The sequence below is a fragment of the Hippopotamus amphibius genome, chromosome 2, assembly GCF_030028045.1.
Source record: "Hippopotamus amphibius kiboko isolate mHipAmp2 chromosome 2, mHipAmp2.hap2, whole genome shotgun sequence".
Classification (NCBI taxonomy): Eukaryota; Metazoa; Chordata; class Mammalia; order Artiodactyla; family Hippopotamidae; genus Hippopotamus; species Hippopotamus amphibius.
The window spans coordinates 216,982,107-217,002,990 of record NC_080187.1 but is presented as its reverse complement, the minus strand read 5'-3'; the positions used below and the strand labels follow the sequence as shown (position 1 = coordinate 217,002,990).

Here is a 20,884-nt window from a genome sequence, read left to right as displayed (position 1 = left end):
GAAAGTGGCATTAGGTTAAATAAATTCACTTTCATAAGAACAGAAGTGCAGTGGAAAGGGCACTAACTGGACTGCCAATCAGGAGGTTGGGCTCTGCCAGTTCTTGCTTGGTAATTCCTTTTCCTTCTCTGAGCCTCAGTTTCTCCATCTACAGTGTGAGGGAGCCGGACTAGATATCTCATGGCCCTTCTAGGATGAAGGCTCCATGAAACTGTGACTGAAACTGGAATGAGAGCTTAAAAGTGCACTTCCACATCCCTCAGCAAATGCTCACTTGGTTTTGGAGGGAGCAGAAAGGGGATTTAGAATGAAAATAAATAATCAACTTTTTAGTTATAGAAAACTCCCCAGTTCTACTGGGATATGAGCAGCTATCATTCAACAAGCTTGAGGCTATTTCCCCTACCCTTCCCTTGCCATGCAGCCTGATGGACGTGGAGCCCAGCCACGGATGGTGAGCATGGCCATTTACTGCAGGTGAAATGACTGTGGCTAAAGAGGGCATCACACAGCAAGGACCCTGACATCTCACATGTAAGTTCTGCTTGTGTCTGCCAATGGAACCCCTCTATTAAGGCAGGAGAGCCAAGCTATACTCAGCTTGTAAGGATGAGCTGCCATGGAGTGGGCAAGCAGCTCACGAAGCCATCTAGTGCTGCAAGAATCTGGAACAGGGCAAAGAGGGCCTAAAAAAACCACAATATGTCCCCATAAGATCACAATGCTGGTCTCTGGTTCTAATCTCAGCCTTTAAAATATCACAGACTCATGGAGCTCAAAGGGGAGATCATCTAGGACAATCCACTCCCCCTTTTTTTTTGGTGGTAAGATATATGTAACATATAATTTACCATTTTAACCATTTTTAAGCCTACCATTCTCAATGGCATTAAGTACATTCACAATATTGTGCAACCATCACCACTATCCATTTCCAGAACCAAGCTACCTCTTCATATGGTCAAAAATGCTCAAGCCTCAAGAGGGAAAATGATTTATCTAAGATCCCACAGCTAGTTGCAGAGCTGAGGTTAGAACCCAGACCTTCTATTTGCTAGATTATGGTCCATTTTGTGTTCATAAAACACACTCATTTATACCTTCCCAGAATCTTTACAAGTCTTCGCCAAGTAAGGCGCACAGATATGTCCCAGAAGCTTCCCAGTCAGCATTCAGAGTTGCAGAACGGCAGCTTCTCAATGTACTATCTTGGTAAATGGGTATCATCTTCTAAACCCTCCACCCTGCCCAAGAAATACTTCAGAGATCACTGGTAGAAGAGGCCTGTGACACATCTGATTTTCTTAAGTAATGTGAAATGAAAAGCACACTGAGTTGGGCTTTGCAAGACCTGGGTGCTAGTCCTGGTATTTTAGCAATTCTTTATGTCATTTCAGGGGGCTTGTTTCACCTCTCTGAATCCCAATTCCTCACCTGTCTGTGAGGTGGGAATAATTCCTCTGCTTACAGCCTCAGTGAAGTGCTAATGAGGTCCAAGAGACAACAGATGGGGGGAGTAACATAAAGAATTTTACAAATATCAGAGGTTATGCTTAGAAAAGCATTGCTACAAGGTGCAATGTCTCAGTGTTGGACAATTACTATCATTTCTATCAATTTCTGATTTCTTCTTTACTTTTTATCACATTCTTTCTTTTCACAGATTGTTGCATTTCAGCAATTGCCTCTGGACTCAACTGACTTCTCTGACCTTTCACCAAATCAGAAGTGGATGTCCAGTTAGGATTCAATCCCTCTGGGAGGCAAGGTGTTGTGAAAGGAGGTCTGGCCATTTTTGCTTTCTAATTTCTTCCTCATAGTGAACTTACTTCTCAATAATTATCTCTAAACCCCACAGCTTCTTCCCCACCTGAGAGGCCACAGGGTCTGTCTCCTCCTTATATTGCTTGCTGCTCTCTCTTCCCATTTAATCTGCTTTTTTCTTGGTCCAACATGCCCAGTCATGTCTTTGCCATCAGGTCCATGTCAGTTCTAACATGCCATTTCCAAATACCAGTTCCCCCGACCCCGTTTCTCATCAACTCTGGTGAGCCCACAAATACTCAGAGTGTGTGTTTTATCTATAGGAGAGGGTTATTCTGTGATTCGGCATTAGCAGAAAAACTCTCTGAAATCCCACACAGTTCTAAGTTCAGTAAATTCATCACAACAGAGTTGGTTTAAGCAAAGAGTTTCAAACCATCCCTAAACATGGATGTGCTGAAGGAACTGAACTTTTTGTTGTAGAAGTGTATAGCAAAATATTATCACACACACAAATTACTTACCAATTTACAAGTGCAGTAGATAGTGTCATGATAAATGGTAAACGACAAGTACAAAGCAGGAAATTGTTAGGTAAACCATGGGCTATCTACACAAGATAAAGCCATGCAGCCATTAAGAACTGTCTTCACAAAGAAGGATTCTGATATAAGTTAAGTGTATAAAACAGGATAGAGTGTATATACCATATGACCTCAGCTATGTAAAAATATTCATAGAGGGGTAGAAAGTGGGTAAAATGAGTAAAGGTGGTCAAAAGGTACAAACTTCCAGTTATAAGATAAATAAATTCTGGGGATGTAATGTACAGCATGGTGACTAGAGTTAACAATACCGTATTGTATATTTGAAAGCTGCTGAGAGTAGATCTTAAAAGTTCTCATCACAAGCAAAAAAATTGTAACTATGTGAGGTGATGGCTATTAACTAAATTTACTCTGCTAATCATTTTGCAATATATAAATATATCAAATCTTCACATTGTACACACAAAAATAATACAATGTTATATGTCATTTACATCTCAATAATATTAACTGGCAAAAATATTCACAGAAAAGAGACTGTAAGGAACCTGCCAAAATGGTAACAGTGACTAACTCAACAGTGAGATCAGGAATAACTGATTCTACCTCCTTTTTCACACTTGCCTTTTTTTTTTAATATAAATTTATTTATTTATTTATTTTATTGGCCGTGTTGGGTCTTTTTTTGCGGTGCGCGGGCTTTCTCTTTAGTTGCGGTGGGTGGGGGCTACTCTTCGTTGTGGTGCGCGGGCTCCTCATTGCCGTGGCTTCTCTTGTTGCGGAGCATGGGCTCTAGGCACATGGGCTTCAGTAGTTGCAGCACAAAGGCTCAATAGTTGTGGCTCATGGGCTCTAAAGCACAGGCTCAATGGTTGTGGCGCATGGGCTTAGTTGCTCCGCGGCATGTGGGATCTTCCTGGAGCAGGGATTGAACACGTGTCCCCTGCACTGGCAGGCTGATTCTCAACCACTGCGCCACCTAGGAAGCCCGCCTATCTTTTTCATAATGAGTAAGAAACACTTTTGTAATCAGAAAAATAAAAACAAACTCTTAAAGGGAAATGAAATGCAGTTTAATAGGTCGAATGCATACACATGAAGAAAAGAAAACCACACAGGTGGACTTCCCTGGTGGTGCAGTGGTTAAGAATCTGCCTGCCAATGCAGGGGACATGGGTTCGATCCCTAGGCAGGGAAGATCCCACATGCCGTGGAGCAATTAAGCCTGTGTGCCACAACTACTGAGCCTGTGCTCTAGGGCCTGTGAGCCACAACTACTGAAGCCCGTGCACCTAGAGCCTGTGCTCCACAATAAGAGAAGCCCTGCAATGAGAAGCCTGCGCACCACAATGAAGAGTAGCCCCTGCCACTTGCCGCAACTAGAGAAAGCCCACGTGCAGCAACAAAGACCCAACACAGCCAATAAATAAATAAATAAATTTATTTATTTTAAAAAAAAGAAAGAAAGAAAAGAAAACCACACAGGAGATTTCGCTCAACTTTCCTTCCTTGAGTAGCTTGTAGGAGACTTGTGAACCTGCTGGGCCTGGTCCACGGAAAGGACAAAGCATCGGTACCTGGAGGCGCTGGCTAGGGGAGAGAGCACTGAGTGAATGCTCCCGTGGTGGAAGGTGAGAAAGATCTGCCCTTCTGGCACCAAGGTCTGTGAAAAGGGAATTTTTCTATATATGACACTTATTCTGGTAAGGGTCCACATTTTCTGTATCTTAATCATGGAAATCTTTCTAGAATGGACTGCATATTCCTCAACCTTCTTAAAGGGAATACACAGAACATACATTTTGCCTCCATGCTCACTCAGGGTCAGCACCGGGGCATCAACAATTATCCAGGGAAATAAAATACAGGGGTTAGTGTCCCTTTGAACCAGATGGCTACAATTTCTTTTTTCTTTTTCTTTCTTTTTTGGCTGCACTGCACGGCATGCGGGATCTGAGTTCCCTGCCCAGGGATTGAACCAATGCTCCCCAGGTGGAAGCACAGAGTCTTAACCATTTGACAGCCAGGGAAGTCCCAGATGGCTACAATTCCTGAGTTCTTGGGCTTGTCTTGTTTTTTCCTATCCTCTTTCTCCGTATCAGGTAGGCAATTTCAGCTCTTAGTGTGTAGGTTCTCACCTTGTATTTGGCTTTGGCACTACAACTATCTCCTGTCCTTCTGCCCTGGTCTAGTTTACTGCAGGCTAATAAATCTAATAAGCACACTTATTAGAGAGTTGCCTAAAATAAAAATTAGTAAGCTTTGAGTGAGGGTTAAGGGTTGTTCAGAGGCCTTTTTCTCACTTATAATCCACATAATTAAGGTTGCTGAGTAGGAGGCTTTAGATAAATGAGGTTGTCAGGAATTACAATTTGATATGTTAGTTATGCCATAAGCCTGTCTTTAAAAATAAAGACAACAACCTAAATGGGAAAAGAATTTGAAAAAGAAAAGATACACGTATATGTATAACTGAATCATTTTACTATACACCTGAAACTATCACAACATTGTTAATCAACTATACGCCAATATAAAATAAAAAGTTTAAAAAAAGATAAAGTGCTTTATTATTGTTATTTTTAAAATAAAATCTGTAAGATTTCCCAACTTTTTAGAGCAACAGAACCCTATTTACAAATGAAATCTTGCTCAGAAACCGAATAATCAAAATAGTTAAAAGCAAAACTACTCTGGGTGATTCAAGGGGGTAAGGCCCAAGCCCTGCCTCCTCAGGCTCCCCTCCAACACCATTTGGCACCCTCTTAAACACCTAGGCAGAAGCCAAAGACCAAGAGCAGTTTCATAAAGCACCAGACTCTAATACTATTTGCAAAGTGACCAAGTTGAAAGATGTAATCTATTTCATCAAAACAACAACAAAAAATAATGAATAAATCATCAGAATCTATGCGGTAAGGGAGCAGATGCTTCTGTGTGGCTTAAGAAAAATATTCTATTAAAAATATCTTGTTTTTATAGCTTTAAGAGGAAGTCCTAGTGCTGGTCTAGTGCTGATCAAATCTCTTTGGAGAGAAGAAGTCAGAGACATATCCCTGGAGCCTGGTTAAAGGCTCACACAGGACAGATGGGTTCCAGCAGGCTAGCCTGCCTTTTCTCACTCCAATACCTCACACTCTCAGTGCTGGGGAAGCAGTCTAAGGAACTTTCCTGGACCTCTTACCTGGTTATCTGGGTGGTTGACAGTGAAGTAGCCCACACAGACGATGACCTCATGAAGGAGGCTTTCACAGGAGACGTGGCTACAGTGGCCCAGTAGGGAGCTGGCGATGTGCCGGAATGCAAGGGACAAGCCCTCTGCCCCTACGATAGACTGACAAAGACAAGGAGCAGTTAGAACTCCCCAGCCTAGGGAGAGCCAGGGCTGCAAATCACAAAGCAAGACTGAGCCCTGTGCACTTTCTGCCATGATGCCGGAAAAGTATATGAAATTTCTAGAGCACTATGCTTAACAGTTCAGTTCAGGGATTCCTGCTCTAATAAATGACTGTACTAAATGCAACGTTTAACCTGGAAAAAAAAAAAAAAGACAGAAAATAGAGCACAGCAGGTCAAATGCCTGTATTATGTGGATCAAGACATTATTCACTTAAAGCATGGGTATTTATCCCATTTTTAATGAGGTATTTTCTTCTCATTGAGCAAACAGTCTCACTATAGAAAATCTGGAAAAATACAAAAGTACCAAAATTCACCTGTAAATCTACCATTTAGCTAACTTTCAATACTTTTTTGTTTCTCAAGGAGAAAATATTTTCTTGTATTCAGGGATTAAAATATAATTCTAATTATTTACTTACGTTCAAATAGATAAGAAATATAAACAACTAGTTATTATTCAAACAGCTCTAGAGCTCCCAAAAGAATGTAAAAAAAAACCAACAACCGCCCCCCCCCCCCAAAAAAAAAACAACAACAAACAAATCATGAAGCCCCCTCAGCTATGAGGCTTCTGGGATCCTTTCTCGAGACAGGCAAAGGGTTGTTGGTGGTGGGCGACGCTGGAGGAGAGCCTGAGTCTGCCTGTGCAGCCTGAAGCTTCTATTTAATAAACATGTCAAACAGACAGAGCGACAGGAGGGCAAAGGGGAGAGGCGAAGCCCACAGAACACACTCGCAGCCCACACTGGAATGAAGCACCACTGCGGGCCTGTGGGAAAAGGCAGCGTCTTAAACTCATCTCTTGATTTGAGGTCTTGGCTGGCTTGAACCGGGTCAGATACGTTGCAGCTTAGAAGTTTCAATGAATTCACTCTGCCTACAGGCGGGTGAAACACAGTCTTTTTAATGAATACTGTTGAAACAAAATTACTGCTAAATTTTAAGAGTGCCTTCTGTCTCAGTTTCATTGCACTGAGACAAAATGTTTTTCAAGCCCCAAAGAGATTTCAGGAGGGCCTTGCTCCTTTAAATCAAGTAGTGACACCTTCTCAGCTCAGCCCTTATTTAATTAGTTGTGTCCAGCATGCTGTGACCCAGTGCCCTCTGTTTAACCTTCACTGATAAGAGCAGGTCAAGGGGCATGTAAGTTTGAATATAAAAATTAAACCAATTTTTCAAGGAAACCATATTTCCTCTTTAGCCAGAATTAATTGCCAAGTCAGTACATTGATTTGTTTCTTGAGACCACCTTCAATTGTAAAAACTGTCAAAGTGTATGCAATATACAATATCCAGGATCTCAAGGCCATCTGTGCCAATATGAATTCAGAGTGAAATCAAGACTCTTTGCTGAATGGAAAAAAATGTTTTGACAGCCTTATTAGTATACAATGAAATGGAACCAGTTAAGAAAATACTCTAATGGATAACCTTTTGTTACCACTATGCGATGAGTTCTCACACAAAACAGTCACATAGGTTTATGGCTTTGAAGAAGAGGACAGGAGCACTGGGAATGCTGCATTCAAAACTTAACCTTCTGATTCAACATCTGCAAGATGGTTTGGGTAAATTCTTCACCTTCAGAAGATGAGTCAGTCCACGTTTCTTGAGGGCCTACTATGTGCTAGCTAACACAGTGCCTTTATGTAATCTCATTTAATCCTCACACTTTGGGGTGTTTGTAATCTCTATTTGACAAATGAGAAACTGAATCTTAAGGATTCAAGTGACTTGTCTAAGGTCATACAACTTGGTGGTACGATGGCTCAAAGTCAGGTCAGTCTGACTCCAGACCCAGAGGTCTCGATGAGGATGCTTCTCTATAACAGCTCTACAGAGATGCATTCCTGAGATGCACTGTGACTCAAACTGTCAACATGTCTTACATTGTCTTGTCTAACTCTTCAGAGGGTCAGACCATTTATCTCATTTCAATTTTCTTCTTCAATTCCTTTGATCCTCCCAGGCAATTCATAAATTGTCTCCCAATTTTTTTCTGAGGTCAGAGCCATACTGTACCTAAAATCTCCTTTCCTGTGCTTTGTAAACATAGTTCCTGAAATCTTACTTTTGACAAGTAAGTTGTTTTAATGGACTAGAATATACGTTTCTCTGACCATATCTATCATTAAAAATAATACTTTCCTCCTAAACTCACCCATTGCTTTACAATGCAAATATTGTATATTTGTATGGTATTTACTTGAGCACTGCATGCTTGATCAGATGTCTATCTACATCGATGTCTGTGTGGTCATATGTTTTGCTTTACCTTGCTCAACAGAATGTAGGGGTTAGTTAAAAGACTATAAATCTTTGACAGTCCTCCCATTGAGAGATGGGTCCTATGTCTTCTCCTCTTGAATCTGGAGGACTTATGACTGATTTAACCTATTGAGGATGGTTGATATGTAACTATATGACTTCTGAGGCCAGGTTATAAAAAGCCATGCAGCTTCTGTCTGGTTCTCTTAGAGCACTTGTTTTCCAGAAGCTTCCTCTCAGGAAACTCCTACTGAGAACCCAGACACTATGATGTTTTGAGAAGCCCAAGTCACACAGAGAAGCCATATGTAGAGTCTCTGGCCAACAGTCCTTGGTGAACCTAGTCTTTGAGTAATCCCAGGCATAAAACATGAAAGTGAAGGAGCCTCCAGATAATTTCAGCTCCCAGCTATTTGAGTCAACCTGCCCCTCTTCTCCACAGCCCCCAACCCCAGTCATTCGAGCCCCTCAGCTGAAGCCCTACGTTGTGAAGTAGTGACAAGCTACCCTCACTGTGAAAAGCCCTGCCTGAATTCTGGACCCACAGAATCTGTGATCACAATGGTTGTTGTTTACCCCACTAAGTTTGTTTATTTTTCAAATGTATAAAAGTAATGGGAACAATAAGGTAATCACTGGTAGATGTATTAAAGGCCCTGATGCTAGAAATTCCAGGCATCTGGGTCCCTGCACACACTGATGAAGAATAAGAGAAAAACATCTGCTGGACTTTGGGTACCAAAAAGATGGCAGCCAGGAGGAAGGTCCCTGAAGGCTTTCCTGGCTCATGCACTGGTTAAGGGGGAAAGGGTACCTGGGAACAATGTCTGGGGAGAGAATGAGAAGTAGTGATGGCAAAATTGACTAAAATAAGACAGGAGAGTCAGAACAGAGATCAAGAACAGAAGAAAAAGCAGGAAAGAATTAAGAGAAATATGGAGTAACAGGAAGGACAGAGAAGAAAGGAGCAAAAGAACTGTTAAGAACCAGCTAAGAAAGGACATTCCACTGGGGAGGCGAGCATTTCACTCTAAGGATGGCTTGAAGACTCTTGAGTCACCTTGTGTTTTTCCTGCGGTTGTGGCAAAAGCGGCTCAAGTAGGGAATATACTTTGGGCTCAATAAGGCAAGGAGCTGGAGAGGAGAAATCTTGGTTTTATCTTATTTGGGCAAGAGGGGCACCAGAAATGGATTTTTGACTTTTTCTAACATTATTGGCCATGGTGCCTAAAGGCCACGAGGGAGCAGGGCTGGCTGGAGTTCAGTGGTTCTTTTGAGTAAGGCTACATAGGCTGTGAGTTCAGGGAGGGGTGGGGGTGGGGCAGGGACCTGGGGCTCCCTGACACTCAGAGTGACTGATGGAATGGCAGACTTAATGTAAATGCTTGTGTATGTGTGGAGCCCCCTGATATAAATCCTGGTCAGAAGACCCATAAAACCAGAAGCTAAGGAATATTTTTAGGTATTTGCTTTTCATAATCCCTAGTAACAAAAGAAATCATTCTAGTTGGACTTAGCTGATGGGTAGCCTGGTGGTGTCCATATTCTGAGGACATAAAATTAGCATATCTTGATTTCCAAGCTGTTTCCAGACAGAACATAATGAGCTTGGGTCTCATAAAACACAAATGTTATGTTCAACTCAGAGGCAAGAACCGCTGGCATTTTCTGAAGCAGATCTCTCTTGTTTTAGGGGTGGCTGTAAACTCTCAGAACTTTACATATTGTGTAGTTACCACCTAAGGCTAGTTCAAGTGCTTTGAAAACTGAAAAGCATTAACCCTAAGGAAGAGATTTCTGTTCTTATGATGGATAAACTAACTCTACAAAGTTGAAAGATATTTAATTCAATGATACAACTTACTAATTTCCAGTTGTGAAAAGAATGACAGGAAGACAAGAACTGCACATTTGTCACCAGCTACAAAGCAGAAGTGTTTCTTCCATCTTGCGATGGCCAAGGACTACAATTTTCATACATTTGTATCTCCATTACCTTTTTCCCTTTGAGCAAAGCAATTCATCTAAATTATGGGTTCATCATCTGCCAAGTTTGTTCCTTTTTTAATGAAATCACTTGACAGTTAATAAACTGAAAGAGAAAGTCTACTCCTTGGGGCTTGCTCTGTTCCAAAGGTTCAGTGTTTTTGAAAATTAAATTTCCTACATGAAAAAAAATCTGTTTCTAAGCTGACAGTCTGGTATTACAGCATAAAGCAATTTTTCTTTCTCTAGCTATAAAAACTTAATTTATAGGGGTTTGCACATTTAACTACACATGCACTTTACATTGGACACAAGTCAGTTAAATCATCCATAGAGAGTCATATCAATCAAAACAATTTATCTAATTTTGGTTCTGTTTATATAAGAAACCATTACTTTCCTTAATATTTAAACGTTTATGGGATGATAATGCCTTTTCTAAAGAAACCAAGACTGAAGATTTATAAGTAGTGGAATGGCATAGGCTTGGGGTCAGTATAACCATGGGCACCAGTCCTGGCTCAGCCACATGTAATCCAGGGAAATTACTTAACTGCCAGCTTTTCCATCTGTAAAATGGGTATAACAATATTTTGTAGGGCAGCCATGAGAACAAACAAGAAAGCATTTGCAGAGCACCTAATACAGTTCCTAGAATACAGTAGCTTAATAAATAGTATGTATTATAATTTCCTGTATTGTAGCTTATTCCTTATGCCCCAATCCAGAAGAACTTCTCATCATATCTACACAAAATTATTAACTCTTGGTTGGTTAACCAATTCCTGGTACCTGAAAAGCAGGTAGATCCAGAGCTGCAAAGCTGTTGAAGAAACGTAAACTCTGAATGGCCACTTGGACTGTGTTCTGGGCGTAACTCTCCTTGGGACTGGCAGCACTGGGGTCCGAGATTGTGCCGTGGAAGAGGACACAGTAGAGCATATGCAGAACTCCAGCCAGGTCTGTGGCCTGAAGAGCAGCTGTCAGTCCTGTGGGATCCTGGCGATTAATGTCAAATATGCTGTTTGACCTGATAAAGAAACATTCAACTCTTTAAGAGAAATCTACTTAAAGAATGTTAGCATTTTTATAGGTCAAATGGAACAGGACAAGCAGACCGTTAAAAGCAAACCATGTGAGTGGTGTAGCAAGGTAACAAGAAACCTCAAGGAATAAATACAGCCCTCCCCCGCCTAAGTGCACTGTGGCCTGCGCTTTTCTCCAGCTGGGAGACCAGGCTGCTGCAGCAGTGGCAAATGAACACTCTGCAGCCAGGCTGAGGCTGCTACACCCTGTGGGCCCTTTTGTGGCCTAAGTAGCCCCACTCTGTATAGATTCCATGTCTGGGGGAACTGGACAGAGTCCGTGAGACCTGTTGGAACTCAGAAATCAAAAACACCATGGCTTCCTTTCTGGATACACAAGGGAATCTTCTCAGGGGAGGCAGTTACCAGGAAAGCAAGAGGCCTCTAAACCTCTAAACCCAGTAGTGTGTTGGTATACTGTGACAGGGAGACACTTCAACTGCTTGTGAAGGCACAGTTCCATCATCAAGGGGTACTGGCAGGACAGGTTGTAGGCGCCAGACTCCCAAGAACAAGCTAGTGCTGGATTAGCTTTGTACAAATCACCTTGAAGTCAGTTTAGCAATAGTGGCAGGCAGTGCTATGGATGAGCAAGAAGCAATGGCAGTGGCAAACGAATTCTTAAAATCAATAGGAAAGAGAGGGTTTGTTAAATCCACCTCACTCCTGAACTCAGGTATACATGAAGCATCTAGTGACCAAGAGCCTACAGTTTTGGTAAATGCGGCTGCCAAGCGTTTCCTCCCCCTCGAGAAACCATACCCAGGTTTCTCTCCCCTTCTGACAGCCAACGTGCTTCAGGTGGGTCCTCCTTCCTATTCACTCTAGCTCAAGGGTGTGTAGGCCTAAGGTAAGGGGCACATGGAGGGAGATTCTTGTGCTGAAATGTCTGCAAAGAAGCCCTCGCTTTTCCTCCACAGGGCTTGAATCTGAGATGTAAGGTCTGTAGCTGCTGTAGCCATTTGTTCTAACCACTGCACAAATCCTCAGGTCTCTCAGTGCTGTTGCAAGTGGGTCAGTCACCGTTCTTCACGGGACACAGCTTTTTCTTAGGAAGGGAAATTACAAGTCCCTGTTCAGGGTTTCCCTTTAACCTGGTATGATCTGAACAATACTGAGCAGAAGTGTCTTCATGTCTCTGCCCCAGGATGAGGCCCTTCCCTATTTCTAACACTGACACAGGCCCCCCGCTCCTCCCTTTCCCTGTTGTGGTTATTATTCCTTTCAGCTGGAATCTAGAATGGGAGAGAGGCATTAAGAGCTATGCTCATCCCATAAACTTGCCCAGGAGCACTGAAGAGATGCCACTCTGTAAATAGGAATTCGTAAGTGCTGGCTGGCAAGTTTCTAGTATCTTGTCTAGTTTTCTCATCCACAACTTTTTTCCAAAGGGATTATTTTATTCACTCTAATTTGCTAGTTTCATCAAAGTGGAGTTTTGTTCATAACCATGGTAAGCATTTATTTCCTGAATGTGCACTATTTCTGATGTTGCTAAGAATGTGGGATGACACTTAACACTTGCTCTCTTCTCAAGAAAGCAGCTCTTGTGAAATACTATCACCTCATTTGCATGGCAGGACCTGCTAAGTACCTTTGCATCTTCCACCTCGCCTCATTTGTAGTTCTTCATAGTTGGTAGAGAAGGTATTGTTCTCTTCACTGCACGTGATGCAACTGAGACCCTCAGAGATTCAGTGGGATGTTTTAGGTCATAAACATTTGTCAGTGGCAAAGGCAGGGAAACCACCAAGAACTTTTGACTCTTTAAAGGCAGTGCTTTGTCCAAAGACCAAAACATCCAGGCCAAACAGGAGGTGACCTCTTCTTTTGTCTCCATGCCTTCTCTTAAATCAAATCTTGGGGTTAACTGAACACTGTTAAACAAAGTACACAGAGATTGTAACGTAATCCTGATCATCATGGAGAGACACTTTTTGTCTCATGGGACTCAGTGAAAACAAAAAGTTAAGAAATGATATTTTTTTGCTTATAGGCACATCTGAACCTTTACACAAACTGTCAGCTAATGTCGGTTCAGTTTGCCCTTCCTTCCTTCTTTTCATTATAGCCATAAGAGTTAGGGGTCAGACCCTGGCTAAAGACATGAGTAGAGATTAATGTGTCTGAGTTTATTATACAGATTCCAAAAAAGGGGTCTCTGTGTGTTTAACACTGACTGCCTTTTAGAACCAGTGACAAGTCAGAAGACATTTTTCCCTAAAGCTAATTTCTAGTAGGCTTTCAGAACCTTGGGGATGAGTGACCTCACTGATGGTGACAACAGTTTTTCTGCTCTGTGATTCAGAGTGGTGACCTCCCCTTTACTGCCTGTGTTTTTAAACTGATTATCAGCATATTCAAATGCAGATATTCAGGAATACAGCTTTATTATTTAGAACACCTTGTAATAATCTTTGCAAGCATTTATGAAATGGCATGAATTCACTGCTATTACCTCTTTAAAAGAAAAAGAAAAAAAAACAACAAAACAAAAAACCCATCAAGTGAAGATCACCAGAATAGTTTCTCTTCTCTCCACCCCACCCTATTTAGGAAAATACTAAACTATAAAACAACGTAACTCAGGATCTTTTGCAATATTCTTCTGATGAAATAAAAATGTTGATTCAGAAAAACCAATCAAATTCAAGAACTCAGATGTGAAAATGGTTCAAAATGTATATAATATTGCTTTGCAGAAAAGATGATTCATTTTAAAGTGAGCCTATAGAATATACAGGGTGGAGGGGAGGGGAGAGAGCTTGTCTGCTGCATTTGGCTTCCACAGGACTAATGTAGACCTGAAGGGACTTTAGAAAATGTTTACTTTTGATTTAGTCTGAAATACAGATAATTTGTCCATGAACAGGCCATTGGCTCCTGTTGGTCTTAAATGTCAGCTATAATCGCTTTAAGCCTAAATGTTTATAATAAAAGAGTAAAAGGCCTTATTCATATCAGGCACAGGTTATAAAGTTTTCTTTAAAAAATACATGGAAGATATGAAAAATTAGATCTGAAATTTTGTATATTATACTCTAAGATCGTCTCAGTTTTACTGGATTTTGAAGTGTTTTTGTTTGGTCTCTAGGATTAGAGATCTTAGTGGTATATTCATTTCTGTTCATTAAAAGCTAGATGCAATTAGGAAAAACTATAACTGGGCCATCAATATTCCTGGCACAGTTCTTGAAAACCCTGCTTTGCCTTAAAGGAAAGTATAGCCCGGCAAAAAAAAAAAAACAAAAAAAACCCCCAAAAGCAATAATTTGTGTGGGCGTGAATCGAGTGTCATCCATTCCATCTTTGGTATTTTAAACCACTTATGTACCAGGCCTTATTTGGCCCAAAAAGGCAGCTGTGACAGACGCAGACACTCTAACCTTATCCTTTCCCCATTTGTTCCTGGCTTGTTTGCTCTTGTATCCCTGGTTCCAGATTTCTGGTTTGGTAACATCCACCCTGATCCCCTTCAGTGCTGGTGATCTAGACTGCTCTCCTAGCTTCTTGGATTTTGGCTCTGTTCCCTCCTTTAGATCTGGAATCCCTGAGGCATCTTATCAGAACCTCCCATTTTAGCTTCTGAACCCAGAACACTCCACCCAAAGGTCTGCATAGTGCTGGGAGTGGATAGAGTTAAGTCATTGTCTCTGCCAATGATAGGAGTGGGTGGGATTAAGTCACTGTCTCTCCCAATGATGAATGTGAACTTCACTGCCCAAGGAGAAATGAATTATTTCTTAGTTATTCCAGCTGTGGGCTCTTATGTACTGGGATAGTCTTAGAAAGCTGACCTACATCCAGTAATATTCAATCAGGCTTCGCAGTGAGCAAAAGGGACACTATTACCTGTCATATATTCTCTATTTAAAAAGCCAAAGTACCTGTACTCCAGGACCTGTGATGTATTACAAAGTCAAGGAAGACCAGACCCCTGTTCTATAGAAGGTTACAGTCTAATAGTGGCAGGCAGGTGCATCAGTTTTCTACTGCTGCTGGAATAAATTATCACAAGCTAGTTGTTCAAAACAACACAAATTTATTCTCTTAAAGTTCTGGGGATCAGAAATCCAAAATAAGTCTCACTGAGCTAAAACAAATGTGTTACCAGAGCTGTGTTCCTTCTGGAGGCTAAAGGGGAGAATTTATTTCCTGCCTTTTACAATGTCTAGAGTACAGCTGCATTCCTTGGCTCCTGGCCCCTTCCTCCATTTTCAAAGCTGGCAGCAGAGCATCTTGAAATCCCTCTCTAACACTGACTTTCCTGCTTCCCTCTTTTACTTACAAGGACCTGTAAGATAACACTGGGCCCACCTGGTTAATCTAGGCTACTCTCCCCATCTCAAGATCCTTAATCATTTCTGCAAAATTTCTTCTGCTGTGTGAGGTAACACATTTGTAGGTTCTGAGGATTAGGATATCCTAATTTTTTTTACTGTGGTAAAATACACATGAAATCTACCATCTTAACTATTTTTGAGTGTACAATTCAATGGTATTAACTACATTCATAATGTTGTACAACCATCACTACCAACCATCTGCATAATTCTTTCATCACGTAAAATTGAAACTCTATACTCATTAAACAATAACTCCCCATTCCTCCCTCCCTCTGGCAACCACAATTCTACTTTCTGTCTCCATGATTCTGACTACTCCAAGTATGTCATATAAGTGGAATCATCATACAGTATTTGTCTTTTTGTGACTGACATTTCATTTAGCATAATGTCCTCAAGGTTCATTCATGTTGTAGCATATGGCAGAATCTCCTTCCTTTTCAAGGCTGAATAATATTCCATTATATGTATACACCACATTTTGTTTATCCATTGTCCACTGATGGACATTTGGGTTGCTTCCGTTTTAGCTATTGTGAATAATGCTGCCATGAAGATGGGTGTATAAACATGTCTTCAAAACCCTGTTTTCAATTCTTTTGGATATGTATCCAGAAGTGGAATTTCTCAATCATATGATAATTCTATTTTTAAGTTTTTGAGGAACTGCCGTAACATTTTCCACGGCAGCTATACCATTTTACATTCCCACTAACAATGCACAAAGGTTCCAATTTCTCTACATCCTCACCAAAACTTGGTATTTTCTTTCTTTCTTTTTAATAGTAGCCATTCTAATGGATGTGAAGTACTATCTCATTGTAGTTTTGATTTGCATTTCCCTATCAATGACATTGAGTATCTTTTCATGTGCTTATTGACCAATTTGTATTTCTTCTTTGGAGAAATGTCTATTCAAGTCCTTTGCCCTTTTTTAAAATTAGGTTTTGTTGTTGTTGAGTTTTAGGAGTTTTTCATAGTTCCTGGATCTTAATCTCTTATCAGATATATGACTCGCAAATAATTTCTCCCATTCTCTGTGTTGCTTCTTTACTATCTTGATATTATATTTTGATGCACAAATCAAAAAAATGTTTATGCTGTCCAATTTGTCTACTTTTTCTTTTATTGCCTGTGCCTCTGGTGTCACATCCAAAGAAATCATTGCTAAATCCAATGTTGCCCTGTGTTTTCTTCTAGGAGTTTAATTGTTTTAGGTCTTACATTTAGGTCTCTTAGCCATCTTAAGTTCTGGTGTTAGGTAAGTATGCAGCTTCATTTTTTTGCTTATGGATATCCAGTTTCTCCAGCACCATTTGTTGAAGAGACTGTCCTTTCCCATTCAATGGTCCTGGCACCCCTGTCAAAAATCATTTGATTATAAATGCAAGGGTTTAAGTCTGTGTTCTCCATTCTATTCCATTGTTACATATGTCTGTCTTTATGCCAGTACCACACTGTTTTGATTACTGTGGCTTTGTAGTAAATTTTGAAGTCAGAAGTCTGAGTCCTCCCTTGTTCTTTTTCAAGAACAAGGTTATTTGGTTATTTGGGGTCCCTTGAGATTCCACATGAATTTTAAGATGGGATTTACTATTTCTGTAAAAAAATAAAAGTCTTTGGGATTTAGATAGGGAGTGCAAGGAATTTAGAGACTGCTTTGCATAGTAATGACATCTTAACAATAATTGTTTTGTAATCCCTGAGCATGGGAAGTGTTCCTAGTTTATGCCTTCTTTAATTTCTTTTGCCAATGCTTTGTACTTTTCATTGTACAAGTCTTTCATCTTCTTGGTTAATTCCTAAGCATTTTATTCTTTTTGATGCTATTATAAATGGAATTTTCATAATTTCCTTTTCAGATTGTTCATAATATATGGTGCATAGTGCATAGAAATGCAAGTAATTTTTGTGAGTTGGCTGTATTCTGTTACTTTATTGAATTCATTTATTGGTTTTAACAGTTTTTTTGTGTGGAATCTTCAGCGGTTTCTACATATAAGATAATATCATCTGCAAGCAGAAAATTTTACTCCTTCCCTTCCAATTTAGATACTTTTTTTTCCTTTTCCTCATCTAATTGCTTTGGCTAAAACTTCCAGTCCTATGTTAAATAGAAGTGGCGGAAGTGGGCATCCTTGCCTTGTCCTGATGTTAGAGGAAAAGCCTTCCTGCTTTCACCATTGAGTATGATGTTCCTTGTGGGCTTTTCACATATGGCTTTTATCATGTGGAGGTAGTTTCTTTCTATTTCTAAGTTGTTGAGTATTTTTATCATGAAAGGGTGTTGAAATTTATCAAGTGTTTTTCTGTATCATCATGTTTTCTCCCCCCTTCATTCCATTAATGCGGTCTATTAAATTGATTGATGTTCATATGTGGAACCATTCTCACACTCCAGGAACAAATCCCACTTGGTCATGGTGTGTAACCCTTTAAACATGCTGCTGAATTTGGTTTGGTAGTATTTTGTTGAAGATTTTTACATCAATGTTCATGAGGAATATCGGTCTGGAATTTTCTCTCTTGTATTGTCTTTGACTTTGGAATTAGGATAATGCTGGCTTCACAGAATGTTAGAAAGTGTTCTCTCCTCTTTAAGTTTTTGGAAAAGTTTCAGAACAACTGGCGTTAGTTCTTTAAATGTTGGATAGAATTCACCAGTGAAGCCATCAGGTCCAGGGCTTTCCTTTGGAGACTTTTGATTACTGATTCAATCTCCTTAGTAGTTACAGGTCTATTCAGATTTTCTATTTCTTTGTGATTTAGTCTTGGTAGGTATTGTGTTTCTAGGAATTTGTCCATTTCGTTTAGTTTATTCAATTTGTTGCCATGTGTTGTTAATAGCACTCTCATATAGTCCTTTTAATTTCTATAGAATTGGTACTAATGTCCCATTTTCATTTCTCCCCCACCCCACTTTACTGAAGTATAACTGACAAATAAAATTGTAACATTTAATGTGTAAAACATGATGATCTGATATGCATATACATTGTAAAATGTTCCTATCATCAAGTTAAAACATCCACTACCTCACATAGTTAACTTTTTTTTTTTTTGGTAGAAAGCTTAAAATCTTCTCTCTTATAATTTTAAGTATGCAATACTTACTACGACTATAAAAAAACAAAACACTTCAAGAATCTAAGCATCATCCTTGGGCAGGGACCATGCTAATCTTCTTTGCATCATTCTAATTTTAGTATATGTGCTGTCAAAGTGAGCACCCCATTTTCATTTCTGATTTTAGTAATTTGAGAGTTCTCTCTCTTGTTTTCTTAGTTCATCTAGCTGAAGGTTTGTCAATTCTATTGATCTTTTCAAAGAAACAACTTTCAGTTTCACTGATTATTTCTATTGTTATTTTATTCTCAACTTCACTGATCTCTGCCATAATCTTAATTATTTCCTTCCTTCTGCTAGCCTTGGGTTTAGTTTGTTCATTTTTTTCTAGTTCCTTAAGTTGTATAGTTAATTTCTTGATTTGAGATATTTCTTGTTTCTTTAGTGTAAATGTATAGCTATACACTTCCCCATTAGCAGTGCTTTAACTGTGTCCAGTGAGTTTTTAAATTTTATTTTATTTTTTATTAAGGTATAGTTGACATACAATTATATTAGTTTCAAGTGTACAACATAGTGATTAAAAATTCTTACAGATTACACTCCATTTAAAGTTATTAAAATATATTGGCTATATTCCCTGTGCTGAACAATATATCCTTATAGTTTATTTTATACATAGTAGTTTGTACCTCTTAATCCCCTACCTCTTTGTTGCCCTTCCTCACTTCCCTCTCTCCTCTGGTAATCACTAGTTTGTTCTCTGTATCTGTGAGTCTGTTTCTGTTTTGTTATACTCATTTGTTTGTTTTATTTTTTGGATTCCACATATAAGTGGAAACACATTGTATTTGTCTTTCTCTGTGTCATTTATTTCACTAAGCATAACACCCTCCAGGTCCAGTCATGTAGTTGCAAATGGCAAAATTTTATTCTTTTTATGGCCAAGTAGTATTCTGTTGTGTGTAAATGTGTGTGTGTTTGTATGTATGCATCTCCTTTTTCCAGTCATCTGTTGATGGACACTTAGGTTACTTCCATATCTTGGCTACTGTAAATAATGCTGCTATGAACATTGCTATGCATGTATCTTTTCAAATTAGTGTTTTTTCTTTGGATATACACCCAGGAGTAGAATTACTGGATCATATGGTAGTTCTACTGTTAGTTTTCTGAGGAATCTCCATACTGCTCTCCACAGTGGCTACACCAATATACCAATAGTGTACAAGGGTTTCCTTTTCTCCACATCCTCATCAACAGTTGTTATTTGCGGTCTTTTTGATGATAGCCATTCTGACGGGTGTGAAGTGTTATCTCATTGTGGTTTTTTAAAAGAATTTTATTGAAGTATAGTTGATTTACAATGTTGTGTTTAATTCTGCTATACAGCAAAGTGATTCAGTTTTACACACACACACACTCTTTTTCATATTCTTTTCAAATATGGTTTATCACAGGATATTGAATATAGTTTCCTGTGCTCTACAGTAGGACCCTGTTGTTTATCCCTCCTATATATAATAGTTTTGAATCTGCTAATCCCAAACTCCCATACAACTTCTCTTTTCCACCCTGCCTGCCCCCTGGCAACCACAGATCTGTTCTCTTTATCTGTAAGTCTGTTTTTGTTTCATAATGTTCATTTGTGTCATATTTTAGATTCTACACATAAGTGATACCATATGGTATCTGTCTTTCTCTTTCTGACTTACTTCCCCTAGCAGGATAATCTCTAGGTCCATCCATGTTGCTGCAAATGGCATTATTTCATTCTTTTTAATGGCTGGGTAATATCCCTTTGGATATATACACCACATCTTTTTTATTCATTCATCTGCTGATGGACATTTAGGTTGTTTCCATGTCATGGCTATTGCAAATAGTGCTGCTATGAATATAGAGGTGCACATATCCTTTCAAATTATAGTTTTGTCTGGGTATTGCCCAGGAGTGGGATTGCTGGATCATAGAGCATAATTTTAGTTTTTTGAGGAACCTCCATACTGTTTTCTATAGTGGTTATACCAATTTACATTCCCACCAATAGTGTAAGAGGGTTCCCTTTTCTCCACACCCTCTCCAGCATTTATTATTTGTAGACTCTTTAATAATGGCCATTCTGACTGGCATGAGGTGGTACTTCATTGTAGTTTTGATTTGCATTTCTCTAATAATTAGTGATGCTGAGCATCTTCTCATGTGCCTATTGGCCATCTGTATGTCTTCTTTGGAGAAGTGTCTATTTAGGTCTTTTGCCCATTTTTCAATTGGATTGTTTGTCTTTTTGCTATTGAACTGTAGAAGTTGTTTGTATATTTTGGAAATTAAGCTCTTGTCAGTTGCACCATTTGCAAATATTTTCTCCCAGCCTGTAGGATGTCTTTTCGTTTTGTCTATACTTTCCTTTGCTGGGCAG

At 39.6% G+C, this 20,884-nt stretch overlaps 1 protein-coding gene and 1 non-coding gene across 10 annotated transcripts in view; both read right to left on the bottom strand.

Moving 5' to 3' along the window:
• SCAPER (S-phase cyclin A associated protein in the ER) overlaps nt 1–20,884 on the bottom strand; it is a 445,755-nt gene that overhangs the window by 24,056 nt on the left and 400,815 nt on the right. For 6 of the 9 annotated variants that reach the window (XM_057723485.1, XM_057723488.1, XM_057723487.1 and 3 more), the window contains 2 exons: nt 10,761–10,998; nt 5,497–5,646 (listed from right to left, as the gene is read on the bottom strand). In XM_057723485.1, the coding sequence (XP_057579468.1) occupies nt 5,497–5,646; nt 10,761–10,998 (388 nt within the window). Of the gene's footprint in view, nt 1–5,496; nt 5,647–10,760; nt 10,999–12,647; nt 12,931–20,884 lie in introns of those variants that run through there. The other 3 variants (XM_057723491.1, XM_057723489.1, XM_057723494.1) reach the window with 3 other exon arrangements.
• On the bottom strand, nt 18,523–18,629 carry LOC130847285 (U6 spliceosomal RNA). The gene has a single exon (XR_009052064.1). It is a non-coding gene; the product is annotated as a U6 spliceosomal RNA (small nuclear RNA).